The sequence below is a fragment of the Micropterus dolomieu genome, unplaced genomic scaffold (genome assembly GCF_021292245.1).
Source record: "Micropterus dolomieu isolate WLL.071019.BEF.003 ecotype Adirondacks unplaced genomic scaffold, ASM2129224v1 contig_14500, whole genome shotgun sequence".
NCBI classification, from domain to species: domain Eukaryota; kingdom Metazoa; phylum Chordata; class Actinopteri; order Centrarchiformes; family Centrarchidae; genus Micropterus; species Micropterus dolomieu.
Window position 1 is genome coordinate 28,967 of NW_025743486.1, and position 15,761 is coordinate 44,727.

Consider the following 15,761-nt stretch of genomic DNA (forward strand, 5'->3'; position numbering starts at 1 on the left):
AGTCAGGGATCCCTCAAGTTCAGCTCCCTTCCTGGAGACAGTTTTATTTTTAATGTACAAACTTGCAGGCGAAATCTGTGCATTGCTGCCAAAAAAAAAAAAAGACATTCGCAGGTAAAATACATTTTTATACAGTACACAGGCTTAACTTTTACTCTGACACAGCCGCAGCAAACACTGAGTGTGCAATCTGGGGTTTAAGATTTTACCAGTGTCTTTGATAGACATTTAATTCTCTTGAAAGTGCAAGGTTTTATTAGTCTTCAAAGAGTTTCAGAACTTTCTCTGCAAGTGAGTTAATTCATGGAATGTAGTTTTGACCAAATTATGGTCTTATTTTCACACATTGATAACTAGGAAATAAAAATGTAATGATACATGTCCAGTGCTGTGGAGAAATAAAATTTTGGGTTATTTCTAAATTGATTAGGCTATCAAAACGAGTCTCCACAGTTTAAAAAGGCACATACACACCTTAATTAATACAATATATAAAATGGACAACACAAAAGTTAGCAGTAGACAAATATGGCACACACAGATGACACACTGAAAACATTCTCAAGAATCCTCATTATCTATAGAGGCATTAAGAACAGAGCTGCCATTACAGGCCATGAACAATTGATCATAATTAGTACAATGCTACATCTCTGGAGGTGTGCAAAGTATTGAAAACAGAGATGCAATTGATTGAATGCATCTGATCAGCAGAGGACACGCATACAGCTGAGGGTTATACTGTAGCAAAAGGCTCCAGTCCATCCAGACTGAATGTAAAAGTATCAAAAGGCAGCATGGCAAAGGAAAGGATTCACTTCTACCTTACACTTGTTACACCACCTGACCTTTCCAAATTGCAGTTGCTTGCGTTAATGCTACAAATTCAAACTGAACTTACTAGATGCTGCAAAAACTTCAAAGCTGTGGGATGTCACAATGATGTCGAGAGGGGAAGAAAAAACAAAAAAAGACACTTCCTGCAGTAGCACTTGAAATACCCATTCTTTCTCTAATGAAGATGATTGCTTTGTCATTGGACATGAGTCTCAAAAACAATATTCTTCAATTGTGTGTTGTCAAATCCAGCTTCAAGTCCTTCTCCCTGATTCAAACACACATTTCAGTGCAGTCTGCTGCAGGAGATCTTCTCTTCACACCAATTCTTCTGACCAGGCGAATACGCCCTCTCATTTTACTCTTCAAGTTATGAACATTGATCCGCTGATCTCACAGTGAGGGTCACTTTGAGGCAGGATCAGTGGGGGTTGAGCCATCTGAAGTACCTCCTGCTTTGGCAGCTTCTTCTGGTGGAGAAAATGGCAGTTTAGTTATTTGTGAGATCTAAAAAAGATGAAGACACAGACCATCCTCATCTTTCATTAATCAGGGTGCAAGCTATCAATGAAAAATGATCTAGGCTTTTGCCTGTATAACAGGATGGACGTGGCAGTGGTACTGCATAATTAAAAGACCTAATTAATCATCACAACACCTTTCTTCTCCTGAGTCTCCTCGGCTGCAGTCTTGTCCGCTCTGAAGAAGATCCGGGCGCTGCTTAACGAGAAGTGGAGCAGCTCGAACTCCTGAAGTGAAAGAAAGAAACAAAGGGTTCAGAGCGAACAATTATTCCACATCAGACATTTTCAGGTGCAGAGGGAAAGACATGAGGAAAAGCTACTGCGTGAGGTGAAAAGGACAGGTGCATGCCCATGTTCTAAAAATAATGGTAAGTTGGCACACAGCTCATGGAGGCAATTAAGGTAATTTAAAACCCTTAGTCCGATTGCCACAACTTACATCAAAGCTCTTTTGAGTTATAGCTCATTGTCTCCGATGTCCATTGGGATTAAAAGGTCCATATATCATCTTAGAAGTATAATATATATATAATTATAAGTTTTCTACAGTATCAAAGTAATCTAATCATAGTTGTCTGTAACACCATGGACACACAGTAAACAAGATCTGCTAAAGGCTAATTCGGCATTTGTTTAATCTTGCCTATTTATGACAGCTGACAATCCAACTGGCACTGTACCTGAAGGTAGACATCCAGCCTCTTCTGAGTAAGATTCATTGTTTGCAACAACTTTTCATCCTGGCTGGCAGACTGGACGTTCTGCTCCTTCACCACAGCATTCATCTCTTTCTTGTACTTATCTCTGACGGCCTGGAACCAGTGCAGAGAGTCAAACTCCAGATACTGGTCCAGCAGCTTCAGAATGTATGCCACACCTGAGAGAGCGAGAGATACGGCGGTAATAGAGAGGCAGAAGAGAGCGAGTCATCAGCCAAAAAAGCAAAATGTGGCTTTGAGCTGATGTTGTGTAGTACATACTGCATTCAATTGAATGCATGACTTAAGCCCACTCACCCATAGCAAAGCCATCATCTGTGAAAGCAGCTCCAGTTTTGTTCTTCTTGTTGAGTTTCTCTTTGCAGCTGATGGAGTGCTCCACGAAATTCACCGTCTACAAGAGATTTGTTGTTTCGATTACTGAAATGTTATCATGATGAATGATATTAGAGTAAAATTACAACACTAACAAATAGAAAGAGGAAACGGCACGATGGGTAATAGCAGGGAAACAAATGAAAAGTCTTGGCACTGACCAGCGGGGGTACGATCATGTAGAAGTTCCTCAGGTGCATATTTTTGGCACTGCGAAACTCGGGTGCAAACACCGCCACCAGCATCTTGAAGTACTCGGTCCCTTCAGCAGAGTTGCTGGTCAGATCTCCCAACACTGAATCTAGGACACTGGAAATGACACAAAATGATTAAGAAGAACTGTGCAGACAACAAAGTGATGTTTCCTTTACATTTCTCCAGCTGTGGTGCCCTCTGCAGGTGTGGAAATGGAATTCCACTTGCATTATTTTACGGTGGACACAACAGTTGTTTGAGTGCATGACAGAAATATTGAAACGAAAACTGAGTTCTACAGTTTAACACATACTGGATCTTACACAGAACTTAAAATATCCTACACAGAAACAAGTGCATGCTAAACAAAAAGACTGACATGTTATAAGTTATAATTGTGCAGGCCCCACCTAGCTGCTTTCTGGGTCTCCTCTGACAGTCCTTCCTCCTTCACCAGCTCTTCAAAGTTGACTATATCCTCCAGGTCAGGAACAAACCTGGGATGACACAGACACAAAAACATACTGGTAAGATATAACAGAAAATACTTAATTGAGCTGTAATTATATTTAACTTCATATTTCCATCAAATAACATCCATGAATCCATTTAATCAGACATAAATACTGCTAATCAGGCATTTCTCAGTCTGATTCAGTCCATGACCTTCAGATTAACATGGCAAGGGATCACAAATATACACAAGCAGCACTGGAACAACTCTTTTTTGTTTTGTTTTTTTACCTGATGGCACTGCTGCAACAGTGGAGGCCTCCAGAACGGATCATGCGCACATAGCCCATGGCGTTACCTGAAAGAAAATAGGGTAATATCGGTGTTTTTGCCTACATCTGTAGAAGAATCAGCCTATATGCCAGAACAGATGAACAATATTCATGTTATGCTCTTCTCACCAATCTGGCTGATGAGCTGTCTGAACTGGTCCAGGTAGCTTTGTCCTTCAGGAGTGATGCCCAGCTTCCTGATGCCGCGGTTAAACTTCTCCGCTCGCTCAAATGGATACTACAAACAAAACCACGGACAAGTAAAACTGATATGATAACGCAGTATTTTTAAAAACAGAAACTTCAAGGGTTTATTACAGGAGGATTAGACAGCTAACAGAAAATCTAGAAAAGCCTACCATTCCTGAGACTGTACTGAAAGTCTGTCTAAGGCTACGTTCAGACTGCAGGCCAATGTGACCAAAATCTGATTTTTTTTGCACATATGTGACTCAGATCTGATCTTTTTATGACAGTGTAAACAGGCCAAGTCACATGGAATCTGATCTTTTCCAGTCAAGAATTGGGCCACTTCCATATGTGGTCCAAATCCGATACAGATTGGATCTTTTAAAATGCGACCTCAGTCTGGACACTCAGGTCGCATTTGATGCGACTTTGACGTCACTCTAGAGCAGCAGTTCTGCTGTAGACGGAGCCGCGCTGAATGAAAAAGCTCCACAAAAAGCTATAATTAAAACACGTGGCTCTCTTCCGTCTCTACCTCGCTATCATCTGCTCACAAATTTCCTTTCTTGTACCTAAAATCCACTGGACCGGGAATCTCTTCTGAGTTACATGCATGCTACTTGTCCCAGCGGACACAGTGGGGGGAGAGAGAGGGAGGGAGTGAGTTGTGGGGCAGTTGCGTTGTCCAGCACCAGAGACCATAATGAAAAGAACAGAAAGTTGTGAACACTTGTCATAATTCAGGAGAAATGTGACTCGTGAGAGAACAATGAAAAACGGGAGTCTCCTGCGAGCTAACCGGAGCTATGTTGCTCCTTGTTTACTTCTGTAGCCTGCAACAGCGTGCTGCGTGTGACATCGTGTTATACTTCTGCGCATGCGGGTCACTTTCAGGCCGCGGACAGTTCACACTGGAGTCTGATATGGGCCTAATATGACAACTTTAACATGCTCCCTGGCAGGTTCATTTCATCTTGAGTTCTGGTTTCAGGCTAGCTTTCTGTTTCCGTCTTGCTTTGTTTGTGTAACCAGTGTGGTAGAATGAATGGATTCGGACAGGAACTGAGCCTTTTCTTGCCTTCTGATCAGACTGGTCCTTTGTTTCTCTGAAGAACCGGATGTCCTTGATGAGTCTGGACTTGATGTGTTCGTCATACATGAACTGACTGAAGATGTAAAACTTCTTCCGCAGGAACTGGTAGGTGAAATTCACCTGATGAAAGACGCAGATGTGCAACAGGTGAGACAAACAAGACTTCTGGGACATCTATATCTGAGGGGAGAGACCAACTGGAACACACTGTCCTTCCCATCAACTCACCGTGGTGTTCATTATGCCTGTGCCGTGAGTTCGGATGGAGTTGGCAATGTGACGGATGTTGATGGTGTTCAAGTGCTTGTTGTTACTTGCCTTCTCTATGAAGATCTGTTGGAGAGAAGAAACTGTTTACAACTGCTTGGTTCAAGACAGAGAAGGCGAGCACGGAGGTTGCAAGTCTTACCTGGTTGTTGAGGTTATAAAGGTAGCGCGACACAAAAACGTGAATGTTCCTCATGATCTCCAGAACATCCAAACCCTGATGAAAACGCAGAGAGGATCCAGTTAGCCAACTATTCATCACCTTTACTTATTTTATTCATAACTCCTGTCATGACACGTAAGCTGTACACTACACACACCTGCTCCAGGGTCTGGCTGGGCAGGTGTGCCTCCGTCATCGTAAGTCCATAGCGCTGTGTGGCGAGGTTTCTCATCTCGCTGTAGGTAGCCCAGTCATGCAGAGCGACAGTGGTTAGGTTGTAGAAAGTTTTATCCAGGTAGTGGGTCACATAGGCTGCGAGGATATGAAAAATAAGACAGAATAATTTACATTGTTTACACCCTCAACAGCTACTTACAGTTTCACAGCAGGTGTTAACACTACACAGCACACGTTTTTTATTGACATGAGTGTGAGTTTCACTTAGTTGTAGTACTCACAGTCGAATGGTGAGATACCACAGTGATTAGCAGAGATTCAACGTGTTTGTGCCAAATGAAATGTCAACAACAACAAAACAGGACTGAATATAATCTGTTTGTGTACGTGTATGAACACTCAGTACCTTTGATGTGGATGAAGCGGTTGAAGAATCGGATTGGTTTGAGGGAGAAGAAATGAGCCAGGTCCTTCATGCCAACTTTGAAAGGGTTCCTGTCGTCCAGCTTCAGGTGGGTGTGAACAGAGAGACGCAGGTCCTTCTCAATCTCCTTACACAACTTGTCCAGCAGGTGCTACAAGAATCAGACGCCAGGAAAATTGAGAACAAATTTCACAAAAAAAAACCCCAACAGAAACACAAAGGTTTAGGATGTGACTGCAACACTGGCAGTTACACATCCCGACACATTTGCACACCATACTGTGTACTTCTTCTTTCTGCTTCTCACTCTGTTCTCCAACACCCCTCATTACATTTGGCTGCTCTTGTTTCATCGGTTCTCACCTCGTTGAACACATCCATGATCTCCTTGTCATAGCTCTGCAGTAGCTGGTCACATGATTCCATGTGTTTGGCGTGCAACATGGAGGGCACACTGTCCCTCAGCGCACTAAACATGTACTGCTCCGGCCAATCACAGATGTCATCCAGGAAGGCAGGACACCGGAACAACCAATCAACACAAGCAGAAGAAAAACCATTAAAAATTAAAACCAAAAGTTATAAACAAAGAGACAACAGTTTATTATAATTAGAAGATCTTCAGTCTCCCATGTGTCTGGTAAAGCAACAAACCCCAACTTCCAAAACTCATTCAGCAATTAAGGTTCCCCTTAAATAAAAAAAAAGAAGCTTAAAATAGCCACATAATACTTCAATAGAAGCATGTACTATATTTTGAAAGGACATAAAAGAAAGTCTTTCATCTCAAAGAAAGAATGCATGTAATCTGTACTGATCAGGTCATTCTGCTTACGTGTATTCGTGCTGCGTCCACGGCGTTGTCGTATACATCATCAAGGTAGATGGGAAACACGGCTCGGTGCCAGTAAAGGAAACTACAGTCACACTGCAGCCTGACCCTGAGGAATAAAGGAAAACAGTACCTAAGTATGCCTAAAGTAGGCCAAAGAAGACTTCAAACTGCCTACATGAATGCAAGGACTTGGTTCTGACAAGGTCAAACATTAGCATCCACTGAACGTCAGATGCCAGGAAAAATACTTTGTTTCAACAGATAATTACAGTCACCTGCCAAAGTGATGAATGGGTATTTGAGATGTCAGCATTTTAATGATGTGTTTTGTTCTGTTCTCAAAACTTCTGTGCAAGCTCTTTGACTCTGAGCCAATGTCACCACAGCACAACACTGGCTTTCTATTCCACAAATGCCGTGTGCCACGCTGGCTCCACACCAAGCAGTAGCATCTTAACTTCTGGAGGTTTTCTAAACCGCCTGGAGGGTTAATCACTTTGCCATCTCTCAGCAGATGGAGCCAAAAACTCATTGTTTCATGCGCCCGACTACATATTTGCACTTGAAATTTTGTTCAACATGATTAAAAGAAAAGAAATCCCACCTCTCACTCAGCTCACTGATCAGATCTAGCTTCTTCAGCACAAGCTGCAGCGGGAGCAGCTCCTCGTCTTTGAACGTTTTCTACCAGACAGCGAGAGATTTCAATGTCAAGCTGAGAATCAAATGAAAAAAAAAAAAAAAGGAGACAGAAGTACCCCGTCAACCACCGACTTCTCCCAACATACCATCTGTGTGCCGACACACAGCGCCAGAGACACGACTAGGCGTCGCTCCTTTGTGCTGGGTCCACTCAGAGCATTTTCTGCCAACACCAAAGATGAGAGCACATCTAGTCGCTGCTCGCTGTACTTCTTGTCGGAGATCACCCTTTTCTTCAAGGAATAAAAACACAAAAACACATAGTGTCGTATAATACTTAAAAATAAAAAAAACTCCTTAAACTCCTCCTGTAAATACCAATAATGTGATGTATTGTTTGTGTGGCTGGAAATACCTTGGCCATGCCGATGGCGTTGAGGGCCTGTGACTGCAGCTGCTGCGTGATGTGAGAAACGGAGTCCGCTACAACCATGGAGCGCCTGTGAAATGTATGCTCCACAGCCTGAGGGGAGAGACACATGACTTAACCTTTTTAGTATTCAAACAGACAATGCACTCGTGAAAAGCATGGAAACACTCAGAAAATGTACACACACACACACACACACATTTGTTCCACTATCCCAGTAGGGACATCTCATTAACGTAACGCATTCCCTGGCTCCTTACTCTAACCCCTTGTAACTTTGAGTCCCTCAAATTTTGTTCCCACGGGTTTGCGTGCATTCAGGTTTTAGTCCCCAAAGGGATATAAGAACAGGAAAACACACACACACACACCTTGAGCAATTCAACCAGTCGACACAGAGCTTTGACGGAGGTCTTGGTCATGGGCCGCTGCATCGACATGTACATGTTCATGGTGGTTTTGATAATGGTGCTGATGCTGTATGCATACAGGATGCCCTGTGAGGAACAGAGAACACAGACAGAACCACTGGTGAAGAAGTTAAAGTACCAGTCTTTAACGGACTGGTCTGTAAAGGTTTACACTACTTTTTACATTTATGTGATCAGTTTCCCTTAAATGTGTCTGTTTTTGAGGATAATCAATGCATCTTAGCTGTTTTTACACCTGGATTTAGAGACGTGTTTGATAGAATATGCCATGTGATGAGCAGGTCTTTTTAGTCTCATGTTCTGATCTGTAGTCCTCACTCAGGGATAACACTGGTAGTGACCCTTACCTGCACAAACACATTACACCTGCTGTTAAGGTCTTCTGCCAACTTGTCACTTTTATGCTCCTTGGACAAGATGGACTCCATCTTCATCATCCAGGAGGTTACGAACACGTAGTAGGACTGAACATCCCTGAAGAGAAAAAGAGAAACAATCAGAATCTAAAATCTTACAATCCGATTCAAACAAACTGATTTTCCGCCCCACTGACTTTGTTAGTGTCAGAGCTCTTTGCTGCAGGTAGGTGTCTCTCTGCCCTCTGATGGCCTGTAGACTCTTCTTATCCATCAGCTTAGCTGCAGCTGGGACTTTAGCAATGAGGAAAGTGTCGGGAAACCAGATGATGTTTGCAGTCAGGGTGACAGCTGGAACCTACAGGAAGGGTCAGACACAAACACACATAAGCGGGATGTTTCCACTGTCGTGAGATGAAGTAGGGCACCAGAGTGCGACTAAATTTTGGTTTTCATTAACACTGCGCATGACAAATTTTTGTCGGCCGCATCCCTATCTGTTTGTGTGTGTGCACTTTGCCCAAAACTCACTGGTGGAAGAAGTAGAGAGTCAATCAGAAGCAGAGAAGGGGCGCTGGATTTATGCGGCAACACACCCTTGGATTTATACTTGTTCGTTGGCGTCTGTGTCGTTCTGCAATTACACCACCAAAACGCTAGCTGGCGGTGGGGTTTCTATGTTCCATTGTGTTGACTACTGCTGAGCAGGTTTAGCCCTCTGCTAACTTGAATGGGGATAAAGTAATAATTGCGCTGTTAATAACGGAATGGATCAAATTCTGATCATTTCGCAGGGGTTGTGATGCTCAAATGAAAGTATCTACCGTTTTATAGCCGCTGTTTTGGCCATTAGTAAATCTGTGGGACGTATCTGAGACCAGCACATACTTTTGAGTGATTTGAATTTTTTAAGTTTGTCAAGCACTTTGTCAAGATATTGTTTTACAATAATTAAGTTTTGGCCATTTTTTGTTTGTGCTTCAAATAAAGACAAACATTTACCTGAATGTGTTTCTGTTTACAATAATTTACATAAGGGAATCAATGTGTATGGGAAATGACGAAAGGAAATGAAGGTTATAATCTACTGTAATGGTGCTAAATGTTCTGTGAAAAATTTCGGAGCTCATAAATGACAAATTTAGGCACACCAGTGTAAAAATTTGGTCTGGAGCCTGTTAAGAGAAAAAAAAAAAAACAACAACAAAAAGAAAAAAACTAGGGAGGGCTGTCACGGACAGAAAATAAGAGACAGGCCAAGAACAGTGAACTACCTTTTTACAGACATCGAGCAGTGCCTTGTAGAACTTTTTGTCGACACTTCTGAAGATGTGAAAGTGAAGCACAAAGAGACCACAGACGCCAGCATATTTATCTCTCTGGTCAATCTCCGAAGGTTCACCTGAAAACAAAACATACACACAAAAAAAAAAAATCACTTTAAAGTTGCAAGAACGAGTAGTCACAAGTGAAACCAGTCTATACTGGGAGGAGAAACTGACCAATTTTGGACTCAACATTGGTGAATATGGTGCGAATGTTGAAGGCGAACTCCTCTGCAAAGGCACTGTTTTTGGCAACGGCTACTCCTTCCCCAGGATCATCGAACCTCTGCTCCACACAGGCCTGTCACGCAGTTGTGAACATCGTGAGGTTAATGGTGCTCAGAGGACACGGACAGAATATATCCAATCAAGTATTCGGGTCTACAACATAGTAAAAGGCCTGAAAGAGATTGTTACCTGCAGTATCATGCCATCCAGCAGCTGTCCCTCAAGCTTGAGCAGAAGCTTCTCAAACGGTTTCAGCTTCTCTTCAGGAATGGAAAATTTCCCAGGGTTATGGTGCACAGATTTCAACAACCTACAACAGGAATACGCAATTACAGAAGACTACACCCTATTTACAGTAGATTAGCTATTAAAGCGGGGTTTTTTTTTAAAAAAAAGCATAAACTTCTACATGGTTTATTAAACTAAGTATGAATGTAAACGGGAATAATATGAAAACACCTTTCTAGATAAAATGAATGTACATTTCAGTTAAAACTTTGTAGGACATCACGTTGAAGTTTCTGGATTTTAGCTTGTCCTTAATCTCACTGGATGCACTAGTCATGTGTGAGTGTTAACCTTTTATACATCTTCCAGTGATCTTTCAGGGTCCCATGATTTTCCATTATCTCATCGAGTGTGAGCAGCACCACTAACAACTCCCCGAGGTGTTCGTACACTATCTGCAGAGGCCAGAGAAAACATACGCGGTAAAAACTAGTGAGTGAGTGAGTGAGTGAGTGAGTGAGTGAATACAGACTAAAGACATAGGTAAAATGAAATAAATTGTAAAACCCACCTGGAAATGGACACCTGACGACTCAATGATTTTTGTTGCACCCCTAGGACAGGAGGAGAAACATGCTTTTTGTACATGCTGTTTTGCATTGTAACAGAGCAAAACATGCACTAACTTAAACCAGAAATGTATTATGTAAGTTGCATGTGAAATGCATAAAGGCCAGTCCAAACGAGAACAGTGCGTTCACTGTTTAGCATTACTTGATTCAGGTGATGGATCTTACTTGTTGCTGTTGTAGAGGGCAGCCAGCTGATGAACAATGTTGACCACCACTTCATAACATCTTGACACAAAACAGGACAGTTCCTATCAAAGGACAAAGAATGTTCCTCTCATATATGCTTTGTGGATTTCAATGAACTACATTATGACTGAACTTATCCATTGCCTACCTGCAGGAATGAGATGAATCTCCCCATCTGAATCTGGGACTCTCCTTCAACAACACTGGTGTCAGACACTACAACACAAGTGAACATAGACCTCTTATTTTATCAATTAATTAAGAAGCACTGTGTGTTACTGACGTCAAACCTAGATTACCTCCCTCTCCATAGTACAATAAGCCATTGTAGAACTTGGTTTCTGCCTGCAGGGGAAGAAAAAAAAAAATCAGGGCACAGAATTATCTATTATTTGTATCAACACAAACAAGGGATATCTGTTTGGAGAGATGATGCTAAATGGTTTCTCTGGAGATTTAGCCCTGTGGTAGCATTATGAGTGGATCTCTGTTTTGTTTTACTCATACATGTGGCTGAGTCAATAACACATGGCAGGACAATAGTGTCACGCTGTTCCACCGATCAACAGCAAAGGCGGGGAAGAGGATCATTTTATATTAAACAATTTGGAGATTCCAAATTCTTTGTCTGTCCTTGAGAGAAACGGGGCGGGCAGCGGGGCCAGGACAAACAGCACCATATTGTTGAACAAATAGTTGGAAATGCTAGAGCAGATAATAAATAAACAACACCCAAACATCAGTCTACTGGAGGAACTACAACCTTTAGATCTGGAGAAAGTAATTTGGTTGGTTCTGTTGCTCCACAGTGATTTTACAGTGATGGCACAGCATGTTTTGGGCATCACCCCTAACCCTTAACGGCAGGAAAAGCCTGTTAATATGACCTCAGAATGATCAGAGATACGACTGTTCATGTTTGCCTTTTGTGTCTTTATTTTACAGCTTCTGACATTTATCTGTAGACATTAATATAAAAAATAGGCAACATGAGAAACCTCCTCCCTTCTGAGGTGCATTTTATTTGCACATTAAAATCCAAAAAGAAACGTCTCCTCATTAGCTTAAAAGGACTAGTTTGCATCACTAATTAGCTTTACTAACCTCAGCTCCTCCAGTCACCTCGTCCTTTCTTTTCCAAAACCACTTTTTCAGACTGAAAACTGAAAAATAATTTAATCTGTACAGGACAGAGCTGCAGGCTACGTCAGTTTAGTCTTAGTTTGTACCTGATGTTCTCAACATTGGACAAGTAACGTTAGGCAGTAATAAAATACAGCTTCCACTTACTTTCTATAAATTGAGCTAATGTTAAGTTACATAGCAGCTATGTAGCTGCTGTAGAAGTTTTCCTGCTCAGCTGCGCAGTCTGAAGGGGAGATGTGAGCTAACTTAGCGCTAACCGGCTTCACTTTTCCAGCAGGTGGGAAACAACAGACTTTTCTTGGTGTTGAGAAGCTAACACACTGTAACAGACACCGTACATTTACTGCCAGAATATTTTCCTCTGCTCGCGTTCACCGTCACTTTCTGCCGCTCGGACAATCAAACACTCGCTACGCACCTCCTGATTCAGAGTTACGCTGCTCTTATAACACAATCTGTCACCTATGTTCTGCATAGAACGAGGAGAGGAAGCGAGCCGAGCATTGAGTGATGCAGAGTGAAAACATTTGTAACGCATAGTTTAATGATCGTGGGAAATTTTAGTAGTGGCGGTCGTGATTCAGCAGCGGCGCAGGAAACACAGTTTCAACCATAAAACCGACCATCTCTGGTGAAGTTGAGATAACAGACTCTATGCAGGACTGTTAAACTGACAATATTAACATTACACAGAGACTAACCTCAACCTTAACCAGGCTGTGAGGACCTCAGTGACCATAAAGGTGTCACCCCGAAAATTCCCAGAGACTAATTTCAGCCGGAACCCTCAGAACCCTTTTGAATAAAGGTCAAGAGACGCCATCTATCTATCTCTCTCTATCTCTATCTATATATCTCTTTTCCACAAAAGACCACTAAATTCATATTGAACTACACCATTCCCATTATCTGCATCCTGTTTGTTTAGCCATTTTTTTTATGTCTTTTATGTATATTTAACCACATTTATATCCACCTTCAGTTAGTTAATAAATTTCACCATAATCACAGGAACTGTGTGTGTGTATTGTTTGACTCCAGGTCACTGTAACAGAGGATTTACACCTTCGATATGAGATTGACTGATTGATTTATAGAAATGATTAAGAAATTACTACTAACTGATGACTAGGAATAATTGTGTAATTATTAATCACATAACGTTACCTAGGGAGTCCGGAAACCACGGCGAATTAAATTTCCGGTGGTGCCTTGAGGATTTATGAATTAATATTTCTGAATATTAATATTTTTATTAAAGGTAAGTAGGTATGCTACAATTGTAACTTTTGTTTGTTTACAGAAAACCTCCAAAAGGGCCCCTTTAGGCAAGAGTAGGCAGATAGGATGAAAATGACAAACCAGGCTTTTGACCAGGCTTACCTCACACTTGAGCTTCTTCACTTCACTACAGAGAGCAGCATAGACTGTAATGACTTTGTTCAAAACCTGCACACAACACAAAACAATTGTCATTATCAAAAGAATTTTTAATCTTTTAAATGTTGTGGATGTGAGACTTGGAAAATTGTCTGTCTTTATTTACCTTGTTGTCTGTTTTAATTAACTCTAATATGGATGACTGCTCATATGGGAGAAGCTGAAATAGAGCAGAAAGTATTAGGAAGGAAGCAACACAAGTTAAAAATGTGTACTTTTTTTTTTAGCCTTTTCAGACTGATGTACAGCCACTGGTTTTTGGTGTTTTACCTTCAGGGCGATGGGGTCCAGAGTAAAGTCCCACACATCTCCGATGGAGTCATCCAGAGCCTCCTCGATGCCCCTCAGCTGAGAGGTGTAGTCCTCCAGAAACTTGCTGTAGTTCTTCAGTTGTACCTCTGTGTGTATTTCTGTAGGGTGACGGGTTTGATCAAAGACACTTCAGCTGAGCTGATGCTATTCTGCCAAATCTAGTTAGCAGTTAACGGTACCACCAGACCCATTACTTTTGGTAAAATTAAGGAAGTAAATAGTCTTTTTAGTTTTTCTCAGATCAGAAGTGAAATTCTCAAAACTACTTGTTCTACCTCCACATCATCTGGTCACTTCATCACATCATAAAATCTATTTCTCATTCTATTAAACGAACTGCAAATGCTTTGGCACATCCATGCAAATGATTATGTACAATTGTCTGCTGTTCCCTATCATCAATTGCTTATGTCAAGGTCACAATGTATTTTACCGGTTCTCTGTTGAATAGTCTTACCCCCCAAAACATCAAGTCATTATTTCATTGCATATGTTGCTACATGCAAAATGGTCGAACCAGTTGTCATAATCTGTCAAGCACATTTTCTTTTTTTCCCCTTTTTTTAAATGTGTCCTGAATTGATTAAGCTGTCTGTTTTTTCCATTTTCCCGGTTGTGCTATGCAGCGCTTGTCTAATCAATGACTGTTACCAAATTAAAATACAATCAGTAAAGGTGTAGATGTGAATCATGTCAAATCTCTTGCAATCCCAAACACAGTAATGTGTAATTTTGTGTAATACATGCCATACAGAAAAAAGTGCAGCCGTTTTCAATAATTGTCACACAAATCTTAGCCATAGTTTACATCAGAATATACTTGAGTGCACTGTTATATATTCTTGTCAATCTGATGGCACTGACTTGTTCACTGTCATAAATATTCACTTTTGAGATACTGACTATTTTTGAGCAGATTACGGGTTTTCGCAGGTTATCCACAGTGTGGTGCTGCTTGGACGATGTGTTTAGAGAAATGCACGTACAGTTTTGCAAATGTTAAGGGTGATTCGAGGAATGCACCAAAGCGGCTGAGAAAAACTGTAACTACAATGTTTGTGTTCGTATGGCGCACATGTGAATTTTAGGAGCCAGACACAGACACAAAATAAATCTCCAAACTCATTTCATTTCGATGGTAAAGACTGGACTGCTGGAGACCTGAAACTAAAATAAAACATCACTTCATTGCCCCTTTATGTTTGCTTTAATCGAAGGAGGTCGGCGTCACTGCCCTCTGTTTATGCTGTTTTTAATATCACATACTCTCACATTGAGTGTAGTAACGTCGGGCTGTCAAACTGATCAGCTGTGTGACTGGTGGCGGTGATTAAGTTAACGCTAAGTTCAACTACCCCGGGTACGATGGACACTCAATTGAAGTACATATTCCGCGAAATCACTTTAAATGTGTCCATTTGAGACGCATTTGTTTGAAATTAACAGTAAGAGTTGTTCCGTGTCAGCAAATAGACGGTACCCAGTGGCAGAGCGTCTTGCTAGCACTGGAGGCTAGTAGTTGTTAGCTTTAGCAGGTCGCTATGTTTCACCGCAGGACTGGACTCTGTACTTACTTTGGGAACCGTCGTCAAAACGGTCAAACTCCCAGTCAGGTGCGATGCCTTCTACCGCCATGCTGACAGCGTAGGTGACCCAAAACACTGCTGTTACAAAGTGGGGCAACACGGTCCCATGATGGGTCTCATGATTTTGTGAAAGGGCGCTAGTGCTCATGGGAAATGGAGTTTAGAAGAGATGTCACTGGCAAAGCATAGATAGATAGATAGATAGATAGATAGATAGATAGATAGATAGATAGATA

At 41.5% G+C, this 15,761-nt stretch overlaps 1 protein-coding gene across 2 annotated transcripts; it reads right to left on the reverse strand.

Annotated features, from left to right (window-relative positions):
• Positions 1–13: 13 nt before the first annotated feature.
• Positions 14–15,671, reverse strand: washc4 (WASH complex subunit 4). 2 transcript variants are annotated; one of them, XM_046042979.1, is made up of 33 exons: positions 15,514–15,671; positions 13,898–14,037; positions 13,734–13,787; positions 13,571–13,636; positions 11,341–11,386; positions 11,190–11,257; positions 11,021–11,103; positions 10,795–10,837; positions 10,575–10,678; positions 10,185–10,305; positions 9,945–10,068; positions 9,717–9,844; positions 8,640–8,800; positions 8,434–8,560; positions 8,027–8,152; positions 7,641–7,748; positions 7,372–7,518; positions 7,188–7,267; positions 6,584–6,689; positions 6,112–6,228; positions 5,731–5,899; positions 5,305–5,459; positions 5,127–5,201; positions 4,946–5,050; positions 4,703–4,837; positions 3,565–3,673; positions 3,395–3,461; positions 3,061–3,147; positions 2,617–2,764; positions 2,378–2,474; positions 2,042–2,238; positions 1,496–1,586; positions 14–1,304 (listed from the first exon to the last, which is right to left on the reverse strand). In XM_046042979.1, the coding sequence occupies exons 1-33, from the start codon at positions 15,572–15,574 to the stop codon at positions 1,243–1,245; spliced, it is 3,507 nt and encodes a 1,168-aa protein (XP_045898935.1). In that variant the 5' UTR covers positions 15,575–15,671; the 3' UTR covers positions 14–1,242. The 2 variants fall into 2 exon arrangements, with proteins under 2 accessions (XP_045898935.1, XP_045898934.1); XM_046042978.1 differs by having other exon boundaries at positions 14–1,307.
• Between the last annotated feature and the right edge of the window lie 90 nt (positions 15,672–15,761).

Excerpts from the sequence above, each read along its gene's own strand:
- washc4 (XM_046042978.1), bottom strand. The coding sequence starts at position 15,574 with ATGGCGGTAGAAGGCATCGCACCTGACTGGGAGTTTGACCGTTTTGAC. Across the intron at positions 7,519-7,640 it reads ACGCCATCGGCATGGCCAAG|AAAAGGGTGATCTCCGACAA; the intron begins GTATTTCCAGCC and ends TATTCCTTGAAG. Across the intron at positions 5,460-5,730 it reads CCGCTTCATCCACATCAAAG|CCTATGTGACCCACTACCTG; the intron begins GTACTGAGTGTT and ends ATATCCTCGCAG.